The sequence below is a fragment of the Bombus pascuorum genome, chromosome 5, assembly GCF_905332965.1.
Source record: "Bombus pascuorum chromosome 5, iyBomPasc1.1, whole genome shotgun sequence".
NCBI lineage: Eukaryota > Metazoa > Arthropoda > Insecta > Hymenoptera > Apidae > Bombus > Bombus pascuorum.
In genome coordinates this window covers 6,591,409-6,615,365 of record NC_083492.1, presented here as the reverse complement: position 1 = coordinate 6,615,365, position 23,957 = coordinate 6,591,409, and the positions used below count along the sequence as shown (strand labels likewise).

At 34.2% G+C, this 23,957-nt stretch overlaps 1 protein-coding gene and 1 long non-coding RNA gene across 3 annotated transcripts in view; one reads left to right on the top strand and one right to left on the bottom strand.

The window, feature by feature from the left end:
- Positions 1 to 23,957, bottom strand: part of LOC132907435 (putative phosphatidate phosphatase) — a 59,902-nt gene that overhangs the window by 2,665 nt on the left and 33,280 nt on the right. Inside the window, exons 5-8 of one of the 2 annotated variants that reach the window (XM_060960551.1) lie at positions 13,351 to 13,408; positions 10,952 to 11,128; positions 9,818 to 9,913; positions 1,106 to 5,158 (exon numbers count right to left, since the gene is read on the bottom strand). In XM_060960551.1, coding sequence (XP_060816534.1) covers positions 5,096 to 5,158; positions 9,818 to 9,913; positions 10,952 to 11,128; positions 13,351 to 13,408 — 394 coding nt within the window. In that variant the 3' untranslated portion in view covers positions 1,106 to 5,095. Of the gene's footprint in view, positions 1 to 1,105; positions 5,159 to 9,817; positions 9,914 to 10,951; positions 11,129 to 13,350; positions 13,409 to 23,957 lie in introns of those variants that run through there. The other variant, XM_060960550.1, reaches the window with a different exon arrangement.
- Positions 10,993 to 12,286, top strand: LOC132907443 (uncharacterized). Its single transcript, XR_009658174.1, has 2 exons — positions 10,993 to 11,118; positions 11,902 to 12,286. It is a non-coding gene; the product is annotated as an uncharacterized LOC132907443 (long non-coding RNA).

Below are 23,957 nucleotides of genomic sequence, written 5' to 3'. Positions count from 1 at the left end.
TATTTATTCCACCATTCATTACCTATCTATTATTTAACTTGTACTTTATTTTTCAAAAATTGAACTTTTCTCCACCCTTGTCTTTTGTTCTTCCTCTTATTCCTATTCTCCTGCTTTTTCCTTTTTATTCCCTGCAAGCAGCTTAACGCTTCCATATTTCCACCTTCATCGGGAATTTCCTCGACTTTAGGTTCCTCCTTCCAATCCATCAACGAGTCTTCCTCTTTTCCACATGACGTACTATCGTTTCACCTCCTCTTTCAACCAGAATTTACTCGCCCCTTCCAAGCTACACATCTGGCCCTCACCAAAACCATTCTTCAGTTATCTCTAGATTAATGACTTTGACTGACGATAGCAAGTACTGAAAACTATCTTGCTATTGAGCTAATAACGATAGCAGCAACGAAATTTTTTCACTGATCAATTTTGTCGCCCGGGAACATTAATCTAGATGAAGTAAATGAACGAATCTTTAAAACCAGTTTCACGAATGTCATCTTTCATTACACGAATGAGAAGTTATTGGTAAAAGGCAGCTTCGGTAACCCTGTATTATGTACATCATTTTGTCCCTGGATACATTTGCGTAAATCGTGTTCCGGTACAATTAAACTAAATTCGAGATGTAAACGAAATATATTGGTAGCCCTTGTCGAACTTCGTAATTTTTAAACTTCGAATTTAGATCAGTTTATTTATTTATTGCAAGAAGTCGACGTAAATAAATCTGAATTTCAAGGAAATTCATAAAACACGTAACACACGTTTTGTCGAAAATGACAACGTGAGTTCGTACTCGCCATCCATATGCAGATGTGCTAGTTACAGTAAATAGTAACTAGAAGATAGTTCTAGATACAATCGATAGATTTAATCGATAGGTTTAAGACGTTCTTTTGTTTTTATCTCTAGTCCACGTAAGAAAGTGCAATAAAGGTTTTTCGGCTCAGAACGGTGTGATAGATTTATCCAAAGAATAAAATAATACCTGTTATGATCCTACCTTTAAATACAGAAATAACAATATATTTTTCTCTATTTGCCAATTTATTCGGTTAATCGATGATATCCTCTGAATCGGTAATTTATCAATAACGTCAGAGACGCACGTACAGGAAGTTTTATTTCAACATTTCGTGTACAAGACAGTTCCGAGTAGTACAAGACTAATTTCGCATTACGCTCGTGTTTGAATACTTTCGACGTGATTCCTCGTATTCTTGCGTATACAAGATAATAAGAGCTATCATTTATAACCAGATACCTATCGGTATTATTAATGGTAGAAAGAGTAGATTTTATCGGTGCTGTATCCTCTCTTTGGATACGAAATGCCGATCAAGAAGGATCACGTGTGCCACTGTTTCTGCTTAAGTGGCGTGCACTGGTCAAAGCTACTATAATGTATTTATACCTCGTCCATTTTACTGTTCGTGAACCAGTGATGAACGATTTCGTCTCAACGAAGAGAAGCCATCGTTATTTATACATATTACCGTACGAATCGAATTTAAAGGAACGGGTTTAAAGATCTTTTTTTTTGTCGTTAAGTAATTCCAGTTTGATGATTTATCGCATCTATAAATTATCTATCTGTAAATTATTTACTCACATAAATTGAATTGAGCATAATTCGTCGCTACCGTGTGTGTAATCTTCAAAACTCCAGTTACATCGACTCTTCGGATTTTTTTTTTAAACAAGATCTTAGCTCGTAAGCTGAGGCAGAGATCGTTCGAAATGCTTCTCTTCTTCTCACTTAAGGCTGAATTTTTTAATTACGTTCAATCGTATTTTCCCTTTGATCGTTCTCTGATGATCTCTCAAGTATGCGCAACGATGCCTTAGAATATATCGAAACAATAATTTTGAAGACTATTTATTCACTTTCAATATATTTCATGTATTTAGATGTTATATGTATATCGATGTTAATCGAATAGAACTTAGAATTATTGCGATACAACGACGCTTTATCATTTCAAATAAACTTTTCAACAGTATCTGTCACTTTTTATATTTTATTTATTAGACGTTATATACCAATGTCAACGGTTACTTTCATCGAATAAAACTTAGAATTATTAATATCTTTGTTATCACAGCGATCGAAATTTCGATATTATCTCATCGACAGGTGAACGAACTTATTACTTCGATCTGGTATACATTCTCAATCTGTGCAGAATTTAATGATCATGTTATCACAATAAAACGGTACACACGTTACAACTGTTTCTTTTTAATCAATGTTATTGCGTTGCATATCGTAAATCCCTTGTTTACATCTTTGCTCGAAGTAATAGCAGAAGACTTGCCCTAGAATAAATACGAAACCCATTAAGCAACGATTAACGATCCCTTCGTCTGTATGAACGAGCACAGGGAACATGATCCGTCATGCAAATCCGATAAATCGCGTTAGACATAGTTTATACTGCTAATAATATTCAACTCAGTCGTTTTAACTTGTTAACTGGGCGGTTATTTAAATAATTAATAAAAGACGAATTAATTCGATCGAATTCTACGCAAATGTAAGTTTACGCAAATGTTTATTACCTTTAATATCAGAGTAATTATAAGATAAAGAAGGAGGAGATAAATGAATTATTAAGTACAAAATATTGGTAATGCCAACGACGAGTTAACTCGTCTTTCCCCAGTTAACAAATTAAGGAGCTACTTATATTTAGGAAATTAAAAACTACGTATCTTTCAATATTTTTCTGACACAGAGAAATGTAATTTTTAAGAAAAATGCTCATTGTGCGAAATAGTGGATATTTAGGTTTTACAATCGTGCAAGTTTTGCAAAAATATGGTGGGAAATGGCAGACATTTTTATACGAACAGTTAATTTTTGTGTTATTTGCTGATGCAACAATTCGCAGATTTTTTTAATACTTTTGGTATTGTTTTTAATAGTAATCGCTTCATGGTAAAATGTTTAAAGCGCTTAAATATTTGACAGGCTTGAAGATACAAATGATATGAAAAAGAAATTGATAATTTCCTGGATTTATGTAGCTCCTTAAGAATCGATTCAACTTACTTCGCGTTATTTTTTGTTTCTTTGTTTTTATTTTCTCTAATATTGAAAGGATATGAAAGACACATTGTGAAATTAAGGCTTATCGTCTTCTCTTTAGAGTTTTTTTTTTTTTTAATTATCGTCTAACGAAATCAATCGTATTTTATATTTAACAATTAACATCTTATTGACCGCCAATTTGCATTATAACAATTAAGATGCTGGTATTTTATTAAGTAGAAACATTTTATTTGATTTCTCGTGGTTTGGAATGTTCGTAAAATATTTTCTACGAGAATATTAATATCTATAAATATTTTACCAATTCCATTTCATTATTTTGAGCTTGTTTCATTCACGGTAATCGTAATTTAATCTTAATCTTCACGATAAAGTTATCGTAATCATCAGAAGATCGATTAGTTAATACTAAACATCTAATAACGTTAATAATAAAATTATCCATGTATAACAATAGAAATTTAACAATTAAAGAATACAATATACCACCCCTTGTTCGTAAATTTTTATTTACTATTACATTTCATAGTTCGAAGGTGAAAGTACGATAGAATGTAAAAATATTCATAAATTATCTAATCTAACTTATCCCATGAATCATGTTTCTCGTGAATTTTATTCGCACTTGAATGTAGTTTTATTTTTATCGTCGTATAACTACGCTACATATAAACGATTAGTTTCTTGATTACAAAATACTCGAACGTCATTTAACGACGTATCAATACATACAATAAATGTAAAAGGCATGTAAAAAGAAATTGAACAAATATGGGCATATAAAAAAGGAAACTCATTTTCGAGAACACGTTGAAAGAATACAAAGATTAATGAAATATATTTTGAAATATTATTTCATAGTGATATATACTTATGTCAATTCACGATTATTACTTATCAACTGTTTCTACATTTTTCGTCGTCGTTTGCTTCGAGTACAAAAAATTATAAATAGAAGTTCACACGAGATTACATATCTAAAATAAAATCTAATGAAAAGAAGAAAAATAATTCTTGTAATTAAATTACATTATACATATATTTACAATACAAGTTCATAATAATTTTAACATTTCAATGTTAAAATATTTAAAAACATGTATTAAAAAATGTCTCGTTTCCTTTAAAATATATAAATATCCTTCATCAAACCCTTTATCAGCTGACCTTAAGTAATCAATATTATTTCTTTTTTTAAGCAACGTACAAACTATGTTAATTGCCAACAACTCGGCAAAAGCAAAGATGAGTTTTATATTATCAAGTCCATATTTTTGAAAAAAGAAAAAGAAAAATAGAATTCTTGTCACAAGTGTCATACACACGAATTTCAATTGCGAAATACAATCATTGGAACAAAATCAACGGTCAATAAGACATTAAAATATAACATATTTATATACATATATAATATGTTAAAGATATTATAATACACGACTTATATTTTAACGCAGATATAAAATTAACCCTTCGTACGAATAACAAGGAAAGTGCTTCGTTATTCTAATCGTAAATCAGAATACAGTAGCACGAACGATACAATAATTTACATATCGGTTAATTACGACAATATTTTCGAGCTTGGCTCCAGATGTGTAAACGAAAAAAGAAAAAAAAAAAAAAAAGAAACAAACCACATACTTGTCGTCGATTTTTCGATTCGAGAAGGAAGATAATACGCTAAATCTAAAAGGTGTCGAAAGAGTATAGCGTTACATTTGTTTCATTGATAAATTGGGAATGTACTGCACGTAAAAAATCTTGTGTCACTCTTCCTGGATCTCTATTACTATCGTTTCTTAATTATATTTCCTATTTTAATCGAATACTTTTCATTTCAGACAGAATGAAGTTTCGTAATGCTTAGCTGCACGGACGAAACTTGCAGAAATTCCTATGACATTATCTCTTAATTAAAATTTCAAACAAAGTACAGCTATGATCGTCGATCGTAAAGATCAGTTTTGTAATTCGAGTAGCTCCTCTCTTGATTTATTTATCTTTTCCAAAAAAAATCCACCATCTCGATTTTCATTTTTACAACATTACGGAGAACTCTTTTCTATTTAGCAGCGTTCCGTTTAACGTAAATGTAGTTTCCTGTAAAGATGACATCAATTATCTATTTCTATTTTCTTATTGTTCCAAAGCATTTACAGATTTGAATCGAAAGTTTGTTCCAATGATATCGAGCTGGATAAAAATGATACAAATTCTACAATACGTAGACTCCTACCACAGACACGAATCGGTTTGGAAATACGATGGAACAAAGCTTGCAAATTATTATCGTCGTTACTGCTATTAATATTGCTTACATGGCAAATTATTTTCTCTTAGAGAATATGGCCATCGTATTTATAAGCTATATGCAACTGATTTTTAAGTTTTAAGATATATAGATAAAAGTGGTAAAAAGCGATACTGAAAGTTCGTTAGATTAGTAAGATACGGCCTGCAAACGCAGAGCAATTCCATATTTTTCCGTTTAATACGCGCGTAAGTATTGTTATGTTATACATACCGTTGATCGTAAGTAATCATTAATAGTATCTGAAATAAGTCTGAGAGGAACATGAAGCGATAACATTCTTGGTAATTAATTCGTAGGAGTGCGTTATTAGAAGCTACGATTGCGGTATTATATGCGGATGAAAGCTATTGCTTATGAAAGTATTATACACGTTAGGCTGTTTGTAAAGTTTCTAATGGATAATCCTATACATTTGCAATTCCAGCAAAAAAGGCAACAACGTTGTCTTCGAGAGCAAAATAATTTTAAAGATGTACGAAGATGATCGTCTTGATTAAGAACGATCACATTGCTTTGCAATTGGTTGTCTTAAAAATAGATTAGAAAAAAGCAAATGCTGTGCAGAAAATAGTGATTCGTTTAACGATTCGTCTAGTTCGATCGAGACTACATACGAAACTCGGATATTTTGCTACGAATTTTCCAGATGCGTCGAACACAATTTTATCTTAATACAGCGATTCAATTTAGAAAGAAACGATGAAAACCTGAACGAATAATACATTTACACAAGATTTTTTACTTGAAATGAAAATAAAAATGAAGAGAGAGGGAGATTTGCTGCGAAGAATCTTTGCTTTCGATTATCACGATAGTTTCGCTATAGTTAGCAAAGTAGTGGCCATGGGTGAAGACGGTAATCGAAATATCACTTATTGGTCTCTTTCTGACATCCTTTTCGTTAACGAATCGAATATATCCTTTATAAAATAAATAAAGATTTCTATCTTAACATATAAACGTACACGGTTTTGTCTACTACAAGAGTGTACAGGTACACAATACTTCCAGTTGATGATACAGCAATGCCGTATAGCAGAACATCTTAGTTCTACTTCTACACAGGGTGAGCCACGCAATTATTACAAATCAAACTATTGTGTTGAAACTTTCATACTACTATACGTACGATTCTCTTATATACATACAGGGCAAACCTTGAGTATCAAGGATCATCTCTTCTTCACTGTTTCTTCACTTTTTTAAAAACCTTCCCTAAATGGATTTTCCTTGAATCCTCTTTAACATTCCGTAGTAAGAAGTATTTTTAATGTTTCAATAAACCATTTTTATCTATGCACTATACTAACATCGTTTCTTGTAAAAGAGATTGGCACACGTTGTAGTCCGGCGATACTTCGTTTCACGAGAAACCCAAAATGTTCAAAGACGTTCACTCAACGTTTATGAGACACCTTTAACAAAATATTTTCTGTGTCTGTTATTTTTCGATACGTTTTTAAATAAATACGTTTCCAACATATAGTTTCGTAATATCTCCTTTCATCAAACGAAAGGGTCAAAGATATTTGGCTTTCGTAACGGTTTACGTGGCTCATCTTGTGAAGTTTCAAAACACCATACATACGTTAGTATGCGTATATCGTACGTAAATCGTACGATATAGGTACTATCTATATAATTATATCGAAAATGATTTAGAGACGCTAGCACGCATACCTAGTACGTCGGCTATTCGAATTACGTAAAAAGTTTTAATAGAAAATCAATGGACGAGAGTGACTTCTCCTAACTTTCTGCTTTTTCCATTCTTTCCTCTCGTCCTCTAAACACGTACGTCTACTGTATAATATTTAAGAACCTATACTTTCGTAATCTAGAAATGTATACAGATTCGAAATGGTATTACTTCCTACAATTGTAAATTCAAATAGGATTATACATAGCTCCGTGGAGTTTTTCTAATTTTTATTACTAATTCACTTACTTGCTCCTTCCTTTTATTTAACTAACGATCTTTACTGTAATACTTTGCATTAAACGTTCGTAATGAACAGTCCACTTATTATTGCATCATATATTTGCTATTAGAACAGATCCCATTGCTTTTGCAGGAAATCAGAGATTCGAATAAACGCGAATCTCTCCACGCTATCGGAGATCTTTCTCTACGAATATCTTTTTTTTCCTATGTTTTTTTTTAAACATATTCTTAAGATAATATTGTGCAAATGTATTCGTAAACGATCACATTGAACGAAGAATCAGGAGACTCGATGGAAAAGCGGTACAAGTTTCTTTCCTTTTTCTTTTTTAACAACGATACAATTATTTGTATGGAGCAAACGAACAGATTGAAAGAAATAATTTAACCCAAGTTACGAATTTGCCAAACGTATCTGTATTTTTAGCTAATTTTTTCTACCGTTATTCTGCTTCTGAGTAGCTTATACGTATATTAAAATGCAAAAATTGTGTTCTCAGTACTCACAATGCTTTCTGTAACATAATTTGTTGAAATTGTTCAAAGCATACAGACTTTTCTATACAGAAATTTATTTCTAAGTATCTCAAATCAAAGATATTATCACTTGTACCACTTTCCATTTGAGTCGCTCAATTATTTATATTTAAATCTACAATAAACTTGCAAACCTAACAATACGTACCATAATTGTCCAGCAAGCAACGAATGATATTTGCGTGCTTCATCTTCAATGACATATTATATTATAGTATACGTATACGATAAAAAAAATGATCAATACTGAAAATTTTGCTACTTCTGCAATTTGTTCAAAAAATTCGAGACTAATTAAGCGCAAAAAAAAAAGAAAGAAGAAGAAAATAAAATCGCCTTTCATATCTTAGCATAAGTAGTACGTTTTTTAAAGTTAAACAACTTTAGCGTAAGTAGGATCAAGAGCACCAGATACCAACAAGAATATCTACCAAACTATAGTACAAGAATAAGAATGAACGTTAACACCGCGTTTGTCTGTTCTCCTCTCCAATTAAAAAATATAGCGTGCCTTCTCGCGAACAACGAGCAATATACCGTCTACGATCAGGGGAAAAATATTTGCTCGCTTATTCTTTCTATAAATAAATAACGCTCAACAAGAAATAAATACATCTTCGCTGAAACTACAAACACGGTTGCATTGCCTGTACAAAAATTCTCGCATTAAACGCGACTATCGATAAGAGATTAACAGATATTTGCCTATCATTGCGCTAACAACGAATTATACGTATAAGCAATAATTCGGTTACTTATCGATAAAATCGGCTAAAAAATAAAGAGAAACATCACCATCTAAAATAGACATAAAATAACAAGAACCAGATCCGTGCTAGATCTTCCTCGAACGGACAATTTGGACGAAATAAGGGATAACGATGACGTATCGATAAGACGAACGTCCCTTCAACAAAGTTAGGACATCGACAAGACACATATAATGTATGTATAGTTCGCTCTTCGCTTCCATCAAAAGAGAAAAGTAAGAAAAAGAAACGAAATACAGGTTGTCCCGGTAACTATGATACAATCGGCAGGGGGATGATTCTACGTGGAAAAAATAAGTCGACGACATAGTACAAAATTTATTTATACGGCGCTTCGTTTTCGATAGAATCGAGTTTCAGAACCGACACACGAGCTTAGCTAATTACCGATAAATACGAATAAATCGATGGAAGATCGTTGTATCCTTACGCGCGGAAACAAGCGAAAAATGTTCAAATAAAATTGATCCGGCCTCGTTTTCACGAGAATAGTTTTAATGTATTTACTTAATTAATAATTGATAAACTTCCGAATTTCGTTTTCACAGCAACGCGAGAAAATGTTACTCCGCATTTTCCACTTGTTCTTCCACGTAAAATCGCTCGCTTATCGATTGCATCGTTAAAGGGACACTTAGGACATACGATAAAAGATGAGAGTTTGTATTAAAACTGACCACAGAAGCTCGATCGAAAGTAGAGAACGTTGATAAAAGAAGCTTCGTGGCGAAGCATCGAATGAAAAAGAGAAATTCGTACATCGAATAATCCGTTCCATCCCATAAAATATTGCTGCTTTTTGCTCCTTTCTCTTTGTCTTTCTTTTCTTTTTAATTGGAATTCGATCAGCATGGAACACCAGCCGATGATGATTATGATGATTATGATGGATCATGTTGAAACAGGCTACATCTAGAAGAATCGCCGAGAAGGTGGGCGGATGATGAAGGGTCCCCAGCAATGCGTAAGGCAGTTTCGCTGTCGAACAATAAAATTCGCGACACCAACATTCGGACACCGTACGTTTTTCATATAACTCGACTTCAGGCGGCCAGTAGCATGTGCTTTTGTTCCCTGAGACCGGACTAGCTCCCCAGAGACAATTAGAAGACGAGTCACGGTCTTGGTGTGGTCAGCAAGCGAAGAGCTAGCTCGTTAGGTCAACAGTTGCGATTAGTAGAGCCATTATTCACCTGTGTACCGCCCCCTGTTTCGTAATCGGCTGCACGGCGTTTCTCTTCCATCAAGCAATGACACCGATCTTTGAACAGGTTCGCCACGCAGTTCGCCTGCAAAAAAACAATTCGCAGATCGTCCGATTATTATTAGCCGTGTATTTGTTCGGAAATTACGCGAGCCGTTCAAAGGCCACTATCGATCAACTTGGTAAATTGAAAAGCAGAAGGAAGTGATGATGTCACTTATCTTTGAAATTTACCAAACGCGATTTTTCAACTTTGTCTGCCAACTTATTATTTAGGTATATCTTATCCTCTTGTAACAAACGAACTCGAGCAAGTACTTTCTTTTCTGTTTTTTCTTTCTCTTCCTTTCTGAATTGGACGTTAATCGCGCAGGTTAAATTGAGGAAATTGACAGAAAGTGACGTCGATCGATTTCGCTTCTGGGAGACTCGCATATGTCACATATATAGATCACACGGCTGCAAACACGATAATCCACGATTTGTTCATTTTCCAACACGTGATATCGTACAACGAAATAAATCACATTTTCTGTTTTACATAGGGAAGCAGCTTTAACGTTCGATGTTAAATATTGAACGATCTTCTATTACCATAATTGTCCCTATATTTGATTTTGGATCGTTAAACGTATATCTTTGCATCCTCTTCGAAACGATCAAAATATTGCTCGTCGTAATATTAAAACGTCGAAGATGTTAAAATATTGCACGAGATTTCGCTGTTCCTTAATTTAGCAGCTATTTTTCAAAGATCGACCTAATGACGTTAAAACGTAAAAACGTTGTTTTCATTTCCAATTATGCATTAAAATTCTCTGCCTCTTAATCGCGAAGCGACGTTAAAATAGAAAAATCAACGGATACGTATTCGCGTTTCTCTGCTGTAGTTTTCGTACACAGGCTGACCCAGTGAAATTTCCCTCGAATAAATAGAATGCAGATGAATTAGAGTTGCATTGTATGTACGCAGAGCGTCTCGGTATTGCCGATTAGTCTCCACGAGCGAATACGGCCAACGGAGGTCGTAAAAGTTCGAACTCGATACATCGTATATTTCATATTCACGATCGCGTGTAATTTATGATCGCACAATGGGATAGTTAAGGAGAATAATACTCACCACGACTAGTGCCACGATGGTACCAAGGGTCGAGCCGGCCAGAACATCGCTCCAGTGATGTTTATAATCAGAAACTCGCGACAATGCCGTGAACCAGGCCATAAGTATACACAGAAGTTGCAGGCAGTGTTTCAACAGCTTGCTACCCTTCCATGTCATCCTTAATTGTAAGTACAGCTATAGAACACCATAGAAACAAAACAAACATACAGAAATTGCACACACCATTGAAAGAGTTATTATGGAAATGGAACATTTTTTGTCCTCGTAACGTGGTATTGTCAACACTGTAAAAAAGCAGAGAAAGTAAAAGGTGTGTGCGATGCAATCTGCGAGATAAAGGCGAAGCATAGTAGGTTGGCGATGATGAAACCTGGTTTTTCGAAAGTGTGAAATTAGCCAATCGTGTGTCACTCGTATGTCAATCTTTTCAGCAGCGAATTTAACTCTACCGTCGGTCTCGTATTTTCGTATCTCAATTTTCCTCCTCGGTTCCAAGTTAATTACAATAGAAAAAGATCTTCGACGTTGTAAGAAAATATCTAACGGCAGGTGAAGCGCGTTCAGTGCCAAGAAATTCCACGGTAAAATTGTTAGTTTTTTCGTTCGGTTTTCCGTTAGTCGAAAGTACGAATCGTCGGGATATTTGTGTAAACTTTTTATAAATCTGAATCTGAGAAATACATTACAAAGGCTGTTGGAAGTATGAATTTAGCACTTGACAAGAGAGAATATCGTGCAAATTTACGTACAAATGTTAGGACATGTGAATGATAGTTCAAACAATGTCGATTTGTAGATGGAATTTACAAGATTGTTGATTTTCGATCGTTGATCTTGCGAAAAGAAGAAAAAGCTGGAAAGTACCATCGATCAAATGATAGTTCGGACGATGTCGATTTGTGAATGGAATTCGCCAGACTGTTGATTTTCGATTGTTGATCTTGCAGAGGAAAGCTGGGAAGTGGCATCGACAGAAATGTCTCGAAAGAGCTTATTGGAAATATTTCAGGATAAACAGCGTTGTATGGTTATTCGTCGTTGCAAATAAAGAGAGTAAAGAAGATAGACGATTGGATGCTGCGTAAACGATGGACAGGAGTTGAAAAGAGTGGTGACAGTAACGTCATTATTCTCAAAAAAAAAAAAAAACAGAATGAAGTAAAAATAATTGTCGATTTTGCGTTTTCATTTGTATTCATGTATTCGTAATTTTGTTGGAACTTTAGTCGATCTATTATCATATAAATTGTTTTCAAGTAAAAAAATTGTAAGGACGCCGGAAAGATAAAAATATATAGAATTCCACTTAACAAAAATTACGATAGCTTCGAATTATATCTTTAAATTATGTAAATTGCAGTTTTTTCGTAAAACAATTATCGTTAATTAACGGTCGATACCAAGTGACCATCGATACACATAATCGTTTGGTTAAATTCTCATAAAAGTAATTGAAAAATTACAGGCACCTTAACATAATGATAAATGTTCTGTATATCAATGATGTTGAAATTAAAAAGAGAAATATGCACAAAGACGTTATATAAGATAACTTTTTTACGCACGTTACGTAATGTTTGATATCATAATGATACACACGTGTAAAGAAATAACAAAGTTTACACATTTGCGTTATGGTACTCATTTATTTCTCTGAGTTCTTTACTTCAGATATAGAGAATGATATAAACATTAAATAAGTATTTCATAGTTTTGCTCATGACAAAGTAAAAGAATCTTATATTATACCTATAACTCGCAATCAGCTTGAAAAGTAACTATAAAGAATGTAAATTTTATTTGCTCCATCTGTTTAAATACGATTTCTAATTTCAATTCATGTTCCTGTATCGTTTGTATTTAAGAAATTTAAAGCATTTGATAATCTCGTCCACTATCTGTTTAATTGAAAATTAATATCAGTCACAGAACAGATAATACAAGATAAGAATATTTTAGATTGATAATGTACATAACGATATTTTCACTGACGTTGCAAGCAAAACACGAAACTTTGGTCAAAAGAAAACTACGTGTACTATTTTCTTTTTCCAAACGCACGACGTTTAACGAAAATAATTCTACGTTTTAATCTATGAAAATGTACATATCTAACGAGTACACGTAATTATAAAAATCATCGAGCACCATAATGTAAAAAATCACAGTGAGCTTGGAATCAACTCTTCCTACTTCCAACTTAAAAAGTAACACAAAATAAGTAATTACCATCCGACTTTGAGAAAGAAGGTAGAAATTCCAAACCATTAAGCAGACATTCCGTTGCTGCCATTCAAATTCCTCATCGTAGAAAAAAAAATGGATCGATAACGGAGTCAGACGATCGTAAATAATCATAAATTCGAAGAAAAGACGAACGAAAAGGAGGAACTTACCGCGAGGTAGATCATCGTGTAGGCCGAGAATGACGAGTGTCCTGAGGGAAAGGATAATCTGAAACGATCAACGTTATAAATTACACCGTGTCAAATAAATTTCATACGTTGTTCCTATCAAAATTTTTCTTTGCTCAAAGAAAAGCTACAGACAAATTTTCTTATCGCAAAACTGTATTACTCATAAATAGATCGCGGATGTTCCTGCTGCTTTACATTTTCATAAACACTTATTTCTATGAGTTTACTCCGCATATTTATACACAGACTTTCGTACATTACGTACATTCCACGCATTTCTGTACATTGAAATTTCCCATAAAGAAAAAATTTTTCTTTGCTCAAAGAAAAGCTACAGACAAATGTTCTTATCGCAAAACTGTATTACTCATAAATAGATTGCGAATGTTCCTACAGCTTTATATTTTCATAAACACTTATTTCTATGAGTTTATTCCGCATATTTATACACAGACTTTCGTACATTACGTACATTCCACGCATTTCTGTACATTGGAATTTCTCGTAAAAACTGCATAAACATCAGCGGTGTGCTCGCGAGGTAATTTTAATATGTTTAACCAATTAATTAAGAGACAAGAAAGGATTGAGAAGTTTGTATTTTTAATATTATTAATCGATCCTTAACAGAGAGCACGTTGTTGATTATATTATAATACATCGATTCTGGGAATATATAATAAAAATGCCTAATACGATAGAAATAAAGAAAAGATTGAAAGTTCGCGGAAGTTTGTATGACGTCAACTTAGTCTAACAAAGATCGCGTTATTGGTCACAATATAATACGCCAATTTTATAAATATGATATATCGATAGCTAAAATAATAAAAATACACAGAGTCTAATCAAGCCAGTACTCATTTCCTAATAAGACTCATTTATTATTTAATTACTGAATTTATCATTGGTGCACGGATACTTAGGCGAATTAAAATTCCCTTTTACAATTAAAGAAATGGAACCTAAATAGAGATTCGTTTCATTGTCCAAATATCATAACAGCTACTGTTCTACGCATTTGTGCGCGATCTCTTGTACCTTCAAATTTCGCACAAATGCATAAAAAATGCGGAACGTGTTGTAATACTCCGATACGTTCAACCAGCCAAGTTTCTACAAAGAAAGGATGGAGAAGTTCACGGAACCTTAAGTGATGGCAATTGAATCCAAAAGAGGTTACAAGCCAGTTATTATGGTTATAATATAATACATCAATTTTATAAATATAATACAGCGACATATGTACAACAAAAGCAGAGGAAGAGTCTACTGTTGCAGGCAGTACACGCGTTTGGTAATAGGACCCTATTAATTTTATCAGGATTAATTCCAGGGCGTGTTCCGTGGCGATTACAATCGAGCAACGCGTACCCCGAAGCGTGGATCGTAAAGATTCGGCGGAAGATGTTCCGATGGGAGTATCAAGACGAACAGCAGGATAAAAGAGGAAGAGAAAGAGAGGATAAAAAAGGAAGAGAAAGAAGACAGGGGCTGAGCGAACTCAGGCTTTTATCTGTAAGAGTAATTGGCCATCAAAAAACTGCACCTTTAATCGGACATTATCTACCCTTTCCCTCTATTTATCTTTCTCTCCTTTATTTTCTCTTTTCTCTCTCGGCGCTGTGGCAATATTTACCAAGCTCAACTTTTTAGTCCCTTTTAATGCGTGCTCGTGGGCTGTTTCGTTCCGGTTGATTGTTTGAATAAGTAATTATTCGGGGAAACCGCTTTCCCCTGCTCTCTTTCTTTTATTCTTCGATTAAGATGCGTATCTGTGGAAACTATTTTACCTGCTGATAATTGCAGGATTTATTAGCCACTTCAGATTTCTGCAAGATAAAGAGGAGAAGAGATCAGGGAGCTATCCGCAGTAAGCATTTTATTGCTTTATTCTGCTGATCACGCGGTATATAAAATGTAATCCCTTTTAATACTGCGTGTTTTGAATAATCATGTAAATAGAGCGAAGACTTAGTATTACACGTAATAACTTCTAAACTGGAAGAATTTTAAGTAGAATAGACATTTGTAGTCAGACAACGACGCGCGTTCCTCTGGATGTTGACTGTTGCAGATAAAATCGAAAGCTTTCCGTCAATTTGTAAGATCTGTTTATAAAAGAAACTTTTATCTTTACTTGTTTACCGTTGATTTCTTCTGCGGTAAAGCACAGAGTACAAATTGAGATTATACGATCCGATCCAAATCTAATCCAAACAATTTCAATTACCTGCGAACCAACAGTGTCAGTTGAGAAACAAACTACGCGGAATAAAACACACACAGAAGAAACAAAATAAATATACAATATAGATATGAATATACAAAAATAAACACGATAAAACGTAATACTACCGGCTGTTAAAGGTACTAAGAAGCTGTTAAATAACCCTAATATTTAAGGCATTGGTAGGAAGCTCAACAAAGCCTGCTATCTTCCAAACATATTCGACGCTAACAAACGAGACAGTTCCAAACGCAATAACATAATGGTTTCTAAAAAACTGGTATCCTAACCGACACCGAATTAAGGCAATTCGCAGAAGGCACGATGAGCACGAGGCTAAGCGTGGTAGAAATACTATAGTCCGGAAGATGAGGAAACGGTCCCCTTTGGTTGAACGAGTCGGAGGGTGGGACGTATGAATGAATTCTCTGTCAGCCTTTTATCGTCGATTCCTCAAATCTTTCTATACATAAAACTGTCCCAGCACACGCAAAGGGCGGATGAACTGTGATACACTTCGGTGCGTCTACACTGTCGGTCAAAAGTTAGGGATCACCTGTTTCGAGGTTGCGAGTACGTCGTTGGTTTCGATTCACCAACAAATCGACAAATATTGTCACAAATAATTATCAGTAAAAATATTATCGATTTGATAATCCTAACAGCGAACGTTATTCTTTTTACGTTTATAAGATAAAGAGATATTTTGTAATTCAACTTTCGCTAGAAGATCGTTGATTGACTAAAGTAGACCAAAAAGTTAGCGATTAAATAAATAATAAGCGCAAGCAATGATTTATTTTCGAGCAAATTCCATTTTTTAATTCATTGTCCTCCTTACGTGCGCTGTTCTTTGTGTCTCAGTTCTTTCGTTGTCAGCATATTTTATAGGTCAAGATAAGGAAAAAATGCCATATAAATATATGTCATTGAAAATGTTGTTAAAGTGTTGCAGTAAAAAAAAAAAAAAAAACGACATACGAAACGAGCGATACCGAACGTGCATTGCTGCGGTACAAAGTATGAATAGATGAGGAACATTTACATATAGTAATAATCTCAAGGTATCGTAATACTTGTACGACTTCAACTTCAACGTAATAAACGAGAACTGCAAAGAATAACAAATTCAATCTTTTGCCGCTGTCAATCTTGTATTGACAGGAATGGTAATCATTTTGAAATGGAGTTGTAGCTGGATCTATAGAAGTATTGCACATAATGCTTCGTGACTACTACTGTATGTAAATATGCCTGATCTATTCTTATCTTGTACCGTAGCACGTTCGTTACCGCTCATTTCGTATACCGCTTTTCCTTTTTTTTCTTTTCTTTTTATTGTAACTCTTTAACAATGCTACCAATGACATTTATTTATACATTTTGTATCTTGACTTGTCGTCTTATCTTGTCCTGTGAAATATAGCGACAACGTTTGATAAAAGATCGGGACATTCTGTATAGAACTATCCAAAAAATACACGCTTCCACTATTGAACAATTCAAGGTATTGTTTAAAATTGTATATTTCATGGATCGTTGTGAAATATTTTAGGAAGAACCGCGTAATTTACGAAAGAAGCGTAATATAACGTAAAGATAAACGCGCTGCAATGCAACGCAATGTAATGCGAGGACTAACGACGCTGTTGAATAATTTTAATTCATAAAATAAATTTAATAATTGATAAAAGAAATAATTTGCCTCAGGTACTGGAGAAAGGACTCGCTGCCAAGATTACGTTATACGAGTCTTTATTTTTGAGCTACTCGATGCCTAACTTTTGAACGAAAGTGTATAGCACAGAGGCTACCGGTAAAGAAAGGTCCGTTCTTTCTCCTGTGCGCGCGATAACTAGCTCCTACAATTTCCTCGAGGTACAAGAACATGAAAGAAGAAAGGAGGAAGAGAGTATAATTTCTGATTGTGGGCTTCATAATGGGCCTGTGGAATAATCTCCTCCTCCGTTGGTTGGTTCGTTTAGTTACGCCTTGCAGTTCGATCCTTTTTGGTCGAACGGGGTTACCCGGAGCCGGAAATTACGCTATTCAGCCTCTATTATCTGCGTCATTTAGTTTTTCTAACGTGTCGACAATCACCGTTTTATATCGAAGACCGCGTAGTTCACTTTAATTATTGCGGACCATGTCGTTATACCAAGTATAACTATAATATACTGGATTCGTGACGATGGGATATCTCTGATTGCGATATCATATTGATTAAATATCGCTCGTATCGAATAAAAATATTAATAAATACTGATAAGCCGACAATAAATTAATAAACCTCCTCGCTTAATTTATTTGCACGTTAAGTTTTAATGGGAAAAACGATATTTATTTTCTCCGTTATGGTCTCTATAATTCTATAGTATGGACGTGTCTGTACGCTTAAACATGTATGTGTATATATACATATATATATGTTTATGCTGCATACTTATCATTGACATTTTGATATTATGCATCGACTTTCACGCATAATTATATATGGCAAATTATTGTATAAAGTGGTTATGCATCAACTTTCACGCATAATCGTATAACGTTGTGCGTTATTTGTCAACGCGTTAAAAATACTGCCAGTTCCGGTAAAAATGCTAATGAAAATTACGTGTCATTATCCTGTTTTATGCATCCGGTTTAATTCCAGGAACATAAACAGATCATGATATTAATATTCATGCCAGCTTGCCTTTTTATGGAGCTGCGAGGCGTTATAAAAGTTTGTAATTATAACTGCAGGCTTGATACAATTTATTAAATCCTGTTAAATATTCAAAAAAAAAAAAAACGAAAGAAAGTCGTGAAATGCGTGATTCAAATGTTTATTAAGAACATTAAAGCGGAACACCTTGTCCGAGCATAAATGCGAAAGGTTTATCAAAAGCTCAAACTAATTGCAACTGTCTTTTGCATTATAAATCGACAATTTTTGCGCTCGGATATTTTCCCACTTTTCCTTGAAAATTAGCGCAACGATTCTCTCTAATCGAATAACTCATTCGATGTTAATTATAAGATGATCATTCTTGCAACAAGTTATTTCTTCTCTGTCAAACAATTTATTCGAATACAATGAAACACGATTAAAATTCTCTTCGTTTTTCCGTTTCATTAAACACGATTACAATACCAAGTCGTTCAAATGTAAATTGTGAATGTCAATATTATTCGAATTATTCTTATTAAAATATTTGATAAAGACAAAAGAGTTTTTTATTGTCCAATTCTTACAGTCTACGATATAATATAACAATCGCAGTCAGAAGCAAGGCGTCATTTTATTCAATCGTTCTAATAGATTAAATAACGATGAAATATACCGAAAAGCGATATTCAGAAAGGGGACCCATAATTACACGTTGAAAACCGGAAGCTTCCAGCTGAACGCGTACTCCCTTCCTATTCTTTAAATCGGCAAGCAAAGAATTACACGCTTCCAGAAAATTATACGCTACCTACAAGCTTATACAATCGAAGAATTATACTCCAAAATTATAGAGTGCGTCGACTGTATAGCGACCTCCGCCCAACCGGAGATAAATCACTCTTGTTAAAAGCTGGACGTATTTTGACAAATGGAACGATTTCGGCAGAATCGATTTTAGACCTACAGCGAAAGGACAGAAGAAGAATTGTCAATTTATATCGGCTGTTTTGGAACTACAGGTCGTTGAAGTGTAATAGAAGTAGCGATGGGCGTAAGCGTCTCATAAAGCATGTAGGATTGAACATTGACCAACTAGATTCGAATCATGTACATTAGAGATGTTTTAAAATTGTGAAACAATTTTTACAGCATACACATTTTTACAATTATAAAACAATAATTTAAAGCTTTAGCTTGAACGCGATTATTTCTTACGCAATTTTTGCTTCTCCAATTTCTGGATAGTTTTTGAATTTTTGAGTATTTCTAAATACAATAAAACACGAGGAGACGTGGATTTATCTAATACGAAAATAACAAAAAATATCAGAGAAGGAACAATACCTAGAAGATATTTTACTATTTATGATGTGACCTCCTGCTTGAAATTGCAAAAAAAAATACTTGGAAGAAAAATTGGATATGTTGTTTGTGTAAAAAATTGCAAAATATTTCTCGGAACGCAAGGAAATATCTAAAGGCTTCATTATCTCGACGCATTGAATTTTTATTAATTCTTTCGTTAATAACACAATTCGCATGCAAACAACGTTGACTCGTGCAATTAATATGCATGCGCTTGTCTATATGTGAAGACGGTAGTACCACGATCAATTACAGGCTAGCAAAAGACGTCAATGTCAATCAGTTATAATACTCGTGGCAAAAGGCTACGTTTGCGTCAGGGACTACTAGCTTTAGTCCTTTCATCGCTACAAAACCGTATGTGAATTAGAAATATGTTCGCTTTGATCCAACGACCTAAATACATACATTATTGCACTAAAAAGAACTTACATACGACTATTGCCAACTACAATTCGTGCAATTCATGTTACTTCATATGAAGAAACGTATGCCATCCGTGCCAAAATGTATTGATGAATTACGAGAAAATGGGAATAAGGAAAGTATTGTTCGAAGATAGAATCAAATGTCAGTGGCTGAAATTTACAGTTAACGACTGAAATAATTAGAAACACTATTAACACTAGAACTACCATACCGGTCAAATTGACTTGTTTTACAATTTTATTTTTAAATTCCTACTTCGTGTTATATCTTTTTTCCGCAATGATGTAACGAATTTCGCAACGATAACTAAAAGAATAATATAATGAATTTTATTTTGCTTTTTATGTATTCAAACTGAAAATAATTTTGTATCGAGGCTACTTATACCAATAGCGGTAAAAATGACTAGTACTTGTCAAAGCGTAAAAGGGTTCTGCAATTTGTTTATCGAACCACAATTAACCAGTTTCCTCGTTTCGTACAATTTGCCACACATTTTTAAAATTTGTACTTAAAATTTGTCGTTCGATATGACGATATCAGTTATCGGGAAAATTTCGAATCGATCGTTAGATCGCTAGATGCTAACGCTAGAAATACCACACCAGTGAAAACGACTGATTCTACAATTTTATAAACCTGTCAACCCTCGTTTAGGGATCATTTTAGGGATCATCGTTAATAATACTAAAAATGTACTTCATAACATGGAATTCCTTTTGTAAGAAAGTAATAAATCGAAAAATATAAAAATATTCTATTATTACGTATTTTTTAAAAACCAGTCATTTTCACTGGTTGTAGTAGAAATAGAAACGACGGATAGTTCTAATTCTAGAAAACAATGTACAATATGTTATTGATACATGATTTACTACACTATATATTACATATATTTAAATAATAAAATAAAAATAGTAAGATGAGATTTTAGACAATATACTAATGAATACCATAAAAATTTGTATATTAAGTGTACAAGCGAATAATGAATAATTTTTCAGTACAAATTATTATTTAAAAGTGTTTCAAGTATCTATTCTTGCTTCCTATAAATATCTATTAAGCCATTTGACAGGCAAATAACAAGTTCCATCACGATAAAATGTGCTTTTTAGCTTTTGCTTCCAATAGGCAGGGCACTGACAAAAGAGAACGTACTGTGAAATTGCTACGTGACAACGCTAGACCACACACTGATTCTACGGCGGAAGACATTACGAAGAGTCTCGTTTGAGACGTCTTGCAGCAGTCAGTTTATTCACTAGACATTACGCTTCTCGATTACTACGTACTTGTTCCCATCGATTCAACACGCCTTATCCGATACATCTTTTCAATTATAGATACAAGAATCACTTGACGATTGGATCTTGTGCAAAGACACAACATCTTTTCACGGTGAAATCCGTCGCTTGCCTGAAAGATGGTTAAAGTTATAGAAAGCAACGACGAATACTTTAACCTTCCGCCAGCGATATGAGTCGCTGAGTTGCAGGTGAAATTTTCATTCTAATTTCAAATTCTAATTTCTCCGAAACGAAGGTGTTGGACTTTGTGATTCCCACACCTGAGAGAGCTTACACCTGCAAAGCTTTCACCGCCCAAATATTGTTTAATTCGTTGAATTCAATTCTGAAATTTCGAAGGTAAAGTGAGCATTGTGCGCTATTCAACGACTCGTATTGTCGTTCGTGTTTATATATTTTATTTCTATTCATTTTATGTGTCTTGTAACTTCTTTGTAATTGTAACAAATTATCGTTTGTAATTTTTCAATTGATCTTTATGAATCATTATTAATTTTATTTCTCAAGATAATATTGATAATTCTATGAATAAATAATCTACCTAAAAATTCTTTAGATCTCAGAATAATTGTACTTTCCTAAGGATTGGCAAATTTCTTTATACTTTTTCGAAAGATCGCAGATGTATAAAACCCTAGATAGATTTAGATATTTGTTTATCACGAAACTTCTTATTTCCAAGCTTTCTATTTTTTCATAACTATCCATTAAATTTTCGCTTTTATCGCAAGAAGTTTTAAACATTTAGCTGGAGCACCGCTTGCATAGTAAATTAGAAATTTGTTCAGATTTCTCTAAAGCTCGAAACAAAAAATTGTCCTATATCTTCTTTCCTTTTCTTTTTTTCCAAACTTTGAGCTTCGCTGAGAAATTATTCGCTCGTACACCTAGCAAATACGACTTTACTCAAGAAACGATGTAATCAAACTTCCGCGGATCTCTGGAAAGGAAAAGGTTGAAAGTTACTCGACTGGAATAAATCTTTGGAAAGAAATCGTCGACCTAACAATGGATAGAGAGTCAGGGGGTGAAAAATGCAAATAAAAATGCTTAATGGGAAATGTAGCATTGTTGTCAACGTGACAATGACTAAGGTGCGTTCAGGGTAATTGTTGCGTGTAACAGTGTTTCCGTTGCGGGTCGAATAGGGCCCGGTGGGTCATGATTCGGATCGAATCCCGTGCATGCGAATCGCCAGCGGGTACAAGGCCCCTGCTCATTGTCATTTGCCGCCACCAGAGTGGTCCTTTTTGCTCGTATCCGTTGAAACCGGCCTTCGAGCCACTGGCTCCGGCAAAAAGCCCGACGAAATTCCGTTGCGATTGAACCATACGCGCATACAAACTCACAGACATGCACGCACAGGCAAATAATAATGTCTAGCCGATCGAATACGTTCTGGCCAGGGATCAAAGTGATTATCGAAGCAACGAGCCAGCAAAGAGAAGAGCAAATAGCACAGGCAACGACTTCGCGATCCAACGAATCGCAACCAGACCTCGACGAAATGAGGTACACACGGTTATTGGTCGGAAGTAGACTATTTATGGGAATTCATAGCTCTATGAATAGAAATATTGCAGAGTGAGATATTTATGCAAATTCATATTTCCATGTCGATATAAAGATGGAAAATTCTTTTAGTTGTTACATATCTGAAAGAGTACCATTCTTTCGGTATTTTACATGTTTTTGTATTATGCGTTCTGTTTCGCAGCTTCCCCATGAATCTCTTAGAGAAGACTGCAGCCTAGTCAGAAATACATATTAGAATAACCGTACCTCTCGTTTATGGGGAATTTAAAGATTTAAGAATGCGGAGAATGTATATAACACGGAAGAATCTATGAAACATTTGTAGAACGTGGTAGATGAGGTAAGTTTCCTCTTAGATTCTATTTTTCTTGGTGTTATTGGCTGGAAAATGACCGAAAGCAAAGCCTAAGCAAGGCAATAAATTGTAGGCCTGAGAATAAAATAACACGCGAACGATGAGCTTTGATCGTAAACTAAGCAGAAATTGATACAATTGGACAAAAGACCGTGGCGAAATATGGAAAGAAAATTTGGCAAAAAATATGGACGAGAGTCTTCGGACAAATATTCAAAATGAAAACTAAGAATTAAGTCGTCGAGTTGATTCTAAAAATCGGTATGATCGATATGTATATTAGATCAGGATCGTTGCTGATGGAATATTTTCCAATCGTTGCATCGATAAATTTACATGGATAATTTCAGTATAAAGTATCACCTTCTGAAATTATCCTCGAAGCGAAGTGAAAACGCGATAACTAAAAAAAGAAAAAAGGAGGTCGACTCTGACTGGTCGGCTCTCGTTTCTTTATATACATTCCATGGTCATTAAGTGTGTAAAAAATAATGAAAGCGATCGTTCCTTTCCATCAACTTTAATTCTACGTAGGCCGTTCCGCAACTGCGCCCGCAATTGTTACCGTCACGCGATTCCATGTTTTGCGATCTCAGATACCAAAAGGGTATTGCCCTGAAGATTCTCAATTCGAGATGTTCAATCACGAATTAAACGTACCCATGATTCCAGTATATAGCCGTGTAACACGCACCATGCAAATTC